This window comes from Zeus faber (assembly GCF_960531495.2).
Source record: "Zeus faber genome assembly, chromosome: 3".
Classification (NCBI taxonomy): Eukaryota; Metazoa; Chordata; class Actinopteri; order Zeiformes; family Zeidae; genus Zeus; species Zeus faber.
In genome coordinates, this window is record NC_137190.1 from 36,193,055 (window position 1) to 36,201,062 (window position 8,008).

The window sequence follows — 8,008 nt, forward strand, 5'->3', positions numbered from 1 at the left end:
CACACAGTGTTCTGACACCTTTCTATCATAACCAGAATTAACTTTTTCAGCAATTTGTGCTACAGTAGCTCTTCTGTGGGATCGGACCAGACAGGCTAGACTTCGCTCCCCATGCACATCAATGAGTCCGTGGGCATCCATGACCATGTCACCGGTTGTCCTACCTTAGACCACTTTTGATAGGTGTGGATGGATGGATGGATGGATATAGAGAGATAGATGGATAAACAGATAGATGGACAGATAGTTTGTTTTGCCAGAAAGAGTACAGGCGGTGACATTTTAATAAATCTGTAGAATTAACTCTTTTCTCCGTAAGAGCTGTCGATTAATCGAAAAAATAAAGATATATTCATATTATTTTAGATTTTGAGATTATATTAAGAAATTATGATTTTTTTATTATTTTCATGTCATTTTTTTTTTATGCACCCTTTCCCCAACAGTGTATTTTCTTGAACAAATAGTCACCACTGCAAATTCCTGTGGGGATAAATATACTTTTATCTGTAGTTTTATACTTTCCACAAAAACAACAACAAATCACGGAAATTCAATACTTTTAGTCTATTACAACTCAGATGTGTAACGTAACAATCTCATTCAATTTAACTCAGAACCCCCTTTTTAACGCTTGTTGTCTGTTTGTCACCCAGTGCTTTAACTTTCCTGGCGTTAAGAGTAAACAATACAATTAAATTAAATTAAATTAAAAGTGCAACATATCTCAAAGTCATCAAAATATTGTTTTACGTGAGGCAAATAATTAATGATGTGGAATCAAACAACAGTTTTTTAAGACAAAGCAGTTGAATAGATTCTTTTTTTATGTACAATACGCAATTATGAAAATACTGCTTTCTTATGTAAAGTAAAAAATAGAATAAGTTGTTGATTGACAATTCAGCCAGAGAGAGAGAGAGAGAGAGAGAGAAAACACAAACAGCTCCAGCGATGATCTGACAGAGGTCCTTAATATATGTGTGGATCATGAGACAAGGGGGGGCTGTTTCTCATCTGGAGGTCAATTGTGAGTAAATGTGATAAGGACGCTTGGCTATGTTTGATGCTCAGTGAAAGGAAGGGAAACAAAATGTAGAGACCCCCCCGCAGTCTCATTGGTCATCGTCGCTGCCTCGGTTCTCCCCTCCCCCAAGGTGGCTCTTCTGCACCTCCAGCTCCTCCGCGCTCACCATGGCGGGGTTGATAGCAGCGTACCTCGTCCCATGGAATTGCCGCAGGTGGATCTGTGATCCGAGAGCAGATCCGGTTTCAGAGGGTAGGAGGGAGGGAGAGAGAGAGAGCGAGAGACAGAGACAGAGAGACAGAGAGACAGAGGAACTGGTCCTTACCTGAATGTACAAGTTCACCTCTGCGCTCCTGCACAGGTATGGGAAGTTGCCACCCGTTTTGAGGTGGGCTCTCCTGGCGTTGGGGTACAGCTTGTACATTTCCTCCTTGGCTTCCAGTGAGAGGGCACTCTGATCAAACACCTTCACAGCACAGCCAAGAAAAACAATATTTAAGTCATTTATTACCTTAAACTGTGACTTAGATAAGGGAAAAAAAAAAAAAAAAAAAAGGGAACTTGCGTCGATAATGGTGACAGCGACGTCCTTTATCTTGTGTGGCTCCACATAGGAGTTCTGGCAGTTGAGTGTCAGCCTGGATGCGAGCTCACCTTGGCTCAGGCTCTCCAGCTACAGCAACGACAACAGGAGACAGAGGCGAGCTATCCTCACATATACAGGCTTCCAAAGCAAGCCATTTTAACATTTAATCCATAGGACAAGCTATTCCACTTTTCAAAGTTACTCATAGTTATCATTTAGTTACTATTCCAACAGTTGCAAGAAACCATTTTAGTTTTACTAGTCAAAATATATTAGGTGCTAGATGCTAGTAACTATTCAGATTGTTAGTAGTATCTAGGATTGTGGGACCAAGGGGCTGTTGGTAACATAGGGTGATTCCCGTTGGTGATATACCGTTTTAAAGGGGACCTATTATGACAAACCTTTTCAGTGCTTGTGCACATACATTTGGTTCTCTGATGGGCCAACTAACACAAACTGTGAAAAAAGACAACCCAGTCAGTTTTTTGTGAGTGTTTTTTTTGTGAGATGTCTATTTCATAGAACATGTGATTCAACAAACCATTCAGATTGATCTCCACCTGGCATGTCACACCGGGCCCAAGTAGAAAAAGAACTTCATACAACAGTACCCTACTACACCTGCGCAAACCCCATTGCCTCTCGGAACCCTACTACTCATGCAAACCCCATTGGTTCACAGAACTATGGGCCTCAGGAGGGAGGCAACACACACTGAAACAGACCGTCAGGAACCAGAGGGAAATAGAGGCATGTTAGAATGGCTTAAATGCATAACCTGAGTATTATAATATTATACTAAAGATTTAAGATTCAAGAGGTTATTTGTCACATACATACATACAGTATACTTACGGTCATACATATATGCAGTGAAATGTCATGACACCCGGTGATTACGCACAATAAGCTATATAAGCTCTAAAAAATTTTAAAAATACTAAAATGTGCGTAATCGATACGAGGTGGTCGCGCAGGCAGCCGCAAGGGGTGGTATGGTTATTTCAGTAAAAAAATTCAAAGACATGTTTTGGGGACCTCAGAGACCTAAATTAACTTGTTGAAAAGCAGTATAGAGGGGTCCCCTTTCAAATAAAAAAAAACATCTCAGCCTTGCTTTTAAAAACATAACTCTCGCATTGTGACAATGATTTTAAAAGAAAAATAATAACCAAAAATAATAGCACATAAATCACTAAGTGTAACTGAAATTTTGGAAATATTCATGCATCATTCAGGCTTACCCTGTCCACCATGAAGTCAATGGCGTCCGCCATTTTCGGGTCCACGGGTCCTTTGGCAAAGTTTCCCAGAACTATCTTCTTGAGCATGAATGCTGGCATCAGCCAAAAACTATAGGGGCAAAAAGACAAATAAATATCATCGTTCACTCCCCAAACTCATGTAGTTCTAGACAATATCCATTTATATGAATATACCGACATTCGAAAATGACAGATTTAACTCAATGGTAAGGTCTATTTCAGACTTCCCGTTGAAGATATGGCAGTTTTCTAGAACATTTGTTCTCTCTCTATCTCTTCTTTGTCATTTCTAGAACAGTATGTATTCCTCATTTTGATACTAGTCCTAATTTAATTTCATTAAATAAATAAAACAAGTGCTTTTTTTCCTGACTCTGAGAAGAACGGAAAACAAGCCGTGACCAGGGCAAAACATTTAAAATCTTCATTAGAAATCATAGTGATCACTGGTAAAAAAAGTGAACTGTAGTGTATGCATTTATATCAAGGAACGTATGAAGCAATGTATAACACCGAATATAATAGTCAATTTTTTTTTTCTCAAACAAGATAATCCATGTCAACCTGTTTGATGTCCAGGTCTGGTTGAAGATGGACGTGTCGCTGAAGGAGTTGCACAGTATCAGGGAATGCACCCTGGGCGACTTGTGGGTGCACTCGGCAAACTTCTGGGCCAGGAATCCGCCCAGCGACGCGCCAAACAGGTGAACCTGAAACGGGGGCGGGGGGGTAATTACAACTAATAAAAAAATTAAAATGAATTAACAAAAAATAACACTCACCTTATCCAACTGCAGGTGATCAAGAAGTTTCCGGAAGCCGTCGCAGAACTCCAAGAGATCCCAGTAAACGGGATACTGCAACTATAGTGGCAAATAAATAACGGCTTTAGAACTTTAAAATAATGCAGATATACAGTTTAAGCAGACAGTACACAACGCCTCTACAACATATAATAACTAAAAAATGCCAAAAATAAATGACAAAATAATACATTTATAAAATTGAATAATATAAAATATAAAATAATAAATAATATAAAAAAACATAAAATGCCTAAAAGACGGTAAATAATTATTATTTTTATTTATTTATTTATTTTTTAACCTGTACTGTTGGTTAAAAAACGGAAGATGGTAAATAATTCTAAGTTAGTTAAGTAAGTAAGTTAACTATAAGTTAGTTATTATAAGCTAATCCCTCCGTCAAAGTTAAAAAAATATATATATATTTTTTTTTAGCTCCGGTATTTTGGACCTATTTCTGCCGGCTTTCGTTTGAGGCCAAATAACTTTCATGTTAAACATCATACACACAACCCGTGAATAATTGCCTCGATTAAAGGAGAGGCTTGAAATTCCTGCTGATATTTCATGTCAGGGTTGATGGCCTATGTGACGAGAGAGGTTTTAAATACTAAATAAATGAACGACTCGACCACAATAAAAGCCTCGTTTCGGAAATAATGGCTTTTTCAAATGACATCCCCGCCAAGGTATCTGGCCCTACCCACCGAGATGACTCTGTAGCCCCAGCCGGTCAGCGCCAGCACCTGCTGGAAGAACACCTCGGCCGTCCCGCTGACTGGAGGGAGCAAGATGATGGGGCACCGGATGCTTTTGGGCCCCGCATCGTACAGTGACCACACCTTGCTGTCGTCGTCGTCGACGATTATCTGTTGGAAGAAAATTAATAAATAAAATGAAACAGTCATGTGACATCCGATGAGGCATGTAGGCTTTTTCAATTTCAAATAAAGCATAAAGGAAGTGTGGACAACAGTGTAATCACGTTCTGTAGTTAATCGTGGGTGGACCTAAGAGGTGGCACTAATCCATAACCGGGGTTCTTTCTGCTATTAAAAAATTAAATTCAAGGACTTTCAAGTTCTTTTTTCAAGCACTATTTTTTCAATTTTTAAGGACTTCAAACAAAACAAATGTAATCCATTTTTCAATGTGATCTTTATTAATTAAAATAGCATACAATCTTAGTTTCATTGTTTATTTTATCTATATTAGTATATCTATTATTTATCTCATTGTCATCTACTATCATAAATGGCTATTTCCATCCATGCTGGCTCAAATTTACATTTCCCTGGCATAATCTATGACGTAAAAGCAATTCTGGAAAAAGTTTATTACGTTACGATTTGAATAACTCTTTCAATGATTTTTCAAGCACTTCAGCACAAAAGGGGCTTTTTTCAAGGTATGCCAGGAATTCAATTTCTGAGGACGAAATTCAAGCACCTCAAAGACCCTGCAGTTACTTGATTTGTTTTAACCTAACCAAAGGCTAAACCAGAAAAAAAAAAACACAGAGAAAAATATATCCCCTCAAAGGATGTGCATTGGAACATGTGACAACTTTAAAATAAGAACCAAATGAAGAGAGAGAAAAAATAAACCCACGCAAGAGTCGAAAATAAATCCATAAGGGAAGTGAGCGTTAATGGCAGTGAAAGGGAAAAGAGGCAGTAAAACCGACATACCTCAAGCCATATATTCTCACATATGGATTGAATCCATTGTTTCTCTATGAACAACTTTTCTTTTTAGTGAGTCGAAAGCGTCTGAAAACATTTAGCCACACACATTACCCAGGGAATCTAAATACCAAACTTTGTAAAATGTGTGGCAGCCATTTTTTACTTTGACCTAGAACTTGGAACATGAAGACCTGGAACCAAAGAGTCAGTAAATAACTCTGTAACCAAACCTTTGTTGTTTGTTTGTAGTTTTTTGACTGTATTTTTTTTTATTTAGTATTTATTTTCTTTGGTTTAGTTTATTGTGGTTATTAGGGGTTGTCGTTGTTGTGTGTATATGTATGTTCTTGCATTTAAAAAAACCAATTCAATTTGAATATGATTTGAGATGACCAGTTACTCTTGAGATCATTCCCAGATAAGCCTAACCCTAAACCTGAATATCAGGTTGGTTTGATACAAACTCAAGTCTCAAGGCTACTAATCCTATAGTGTGTGTTAGAGTCCCGAGATGCGTTCCTTGCTCATCCTGTAGGGTGTGCTTTATTGCAATGGGGGGAAGGAAAGTATTTTGATGTTCGATGCTGTCCGTTTGCTTTGGGTCTTAAAAGTCTTTTACTGTATCCCTGCCTTTATAATGCATCACCTGCCCAAATGGCCAGGCACACGGTGCATCTAAATGAATAGCTCTGGTACCCCCTCTGCATTCGAGCAAAAGGACGAACAGGAAAGCTCAGACACTTACTCTTTTCAAGGGCACTGTACTCCTGAACCAGTTGTAGTCGGGAGACACTTTTATCTCCTCCATTTCTGTAACACAGTAGTAGAAATCCATTGAGTGTGTGTATGTATATATATATATATATATATATATATATATATATATATATATATACACACATACACACACACAGAGGGTGCAGCTTAGTTGTGTTAGGTAAGTATTACATTTTTCCTAGTTTCCACAAAACCCACCATCATTTTGTATCGACAGCAATTTACAAATTTATGAATTTACAATATTCCGCAATTATACAATTCCCGACTATTTCACTAATTTGTTGTTGTACAAATATTTTGTTGTACACAAATTATACATGTAATATTGTTATTATAATTAACGTTTGACGGAGGTTTTTAAGTATGGCCGTTGCTGTGCTGCATTGACTCATGACCTTGTGTCGTTTAGTCCCTGGCCTGGGATAGGAGCAAAAAATGTCCCTCAAAAACAGTATTTTAACATTGTTCCTAGATCATGCAGTGCAGACACAAAAGAAAGAGATTGTTCCTCCAAAGGTCCTTAGAACTTCCTGGGGTGTGAGAATGCCTTCCGTGACCGATTATAGTTTTCAGGGTTTTGTAAAACGAAGCACGAATTACAGTTTTTCAAGTTTCCATTAAACCCAGCATAAGATTGGGTTGTCGGTCTACACCAGTGGTACTCAACCTTTCCCAGCTCATTATCATTTCCCAGCTCAGGAGCCACATTAACAAAAAATATTTTCGCAAGAGCCAAATTTCCGAAATGTCCCTTTCATCCATCAAACCATTATGCATTTTAAAATGAGGCTACTAGTTATGTGTTATTGAGGAAAAGCATGACGTATGCAATAACTGAAATTTATTATAATCACCATTCCCATATTATTATTACCGTGTTTTTATAACCACCTTCTGTGACAAATAATCTCTTGAACGTGAACCTTCTTGCTCAATGCTGAACAAACTCGAACTACCAGTCGTATGAAACGTCACGGTTCCAACGAGACCTCAACCATTTCTCTGCCTACCGCGGTTGCCGTGTTCCATATAGTATTAGCCCAAAAAGCGCCAAGAGAATTATAAGTAATAATTAGTTATATAGATTTAGATTAGTATAATCTAAATCTAAATATTATATTTAGATAAGTTATATAGATTAAAAACAATCGTTTTTATAATAATAATAATAATTATTATTATTATTATTATTATTATTATTATTATTATTATTATTATTATTAGAATTATAACAACAATAATAATAATACAAGATGCAACAAAACACATCAACATAACCATTCCAGTTTATTATAAGTATTAATTGACGGATAGGAAAATGTGGGCTTTCTGTTGTTGGATGTTGTGTTTCAGATAACATCGTTATCAAACGACGTGTATGTCTTTAGGATGAAAACAAATTGTCGTCTTGCCGAACTCTAAAGTGGGTGTTTTTAGGTCGTGTTCACCTGAACTCGGGCATCCCAGTCCAAACTCGACAACACTATTCAACTTTGGTTTGTTGAACGACCGCCGAGGGAAGGACGTTCTTACCGTTTTGTATTTGGAGTTCATCCGTCGTTTTCGTGCGATTTTATCCATTAATGTGCAGCATTTTTTTCCTTGCTCTCCGGTCATGTGACAGGAGTTTTTACTCACTTCCGCAAAAGGACAAAACACAGCTTCTTTTCTTCTTCTTCTTTTCTTCTTCTTCTTTTCTCGTGGTCTGCGGGGAGGTTTTCAGCATTGCTGCCCTCTGTCGCTCAGAGTGTCCTGCAAACTGGAAATGATGTATAACTTAGTGTTTATAGGTTTACTGTAGTGTTTATTGTAATCGAAGCCTATCCGCATGCATCATGATATGTTCATTAATC

At 37.7% G+C, this 8,008-nt stretch overlaps 1 protein-coding gene across 1 annotated transcript; it reads right to left on the reverse strand.

Annotated features, from left to right (window-relative positions):
- Positions 1–480: 480 nt before the first annotated feature.
- Positions 481–7,796, reverse strand: spg21 (SPG21 abhydrolase domain containing, maspardin). Its single transcript, XM_079997912.1, has 9 exons — positions 7,689–7,796; positions 6,121–6,185; positions 4,395–4,556; positions 3,664–3,744; positions 3,446–3,591; positions 2,861–2,969; positions 1,593–1,700; positions 1,353–1,493; positions 481–1,247 (listed from the first exon to the last, which is right to left on the reverse strand). The coding sequence occupies exons 2-9, from the start codon at positions 6,181–6,183 to the stop codon at positions 1,116–1,118; spliced, it is 942 nt and encodes a 313-aa protein (XP_079854038.1). The 5' UTR covers positions 6,184–6,185; positions 7,689–7,796; the 3' UTR covers positions 481–1,115.
- Between the last annotated feature and the right edge of the window lie 212 nt (positions 7,797–8,008).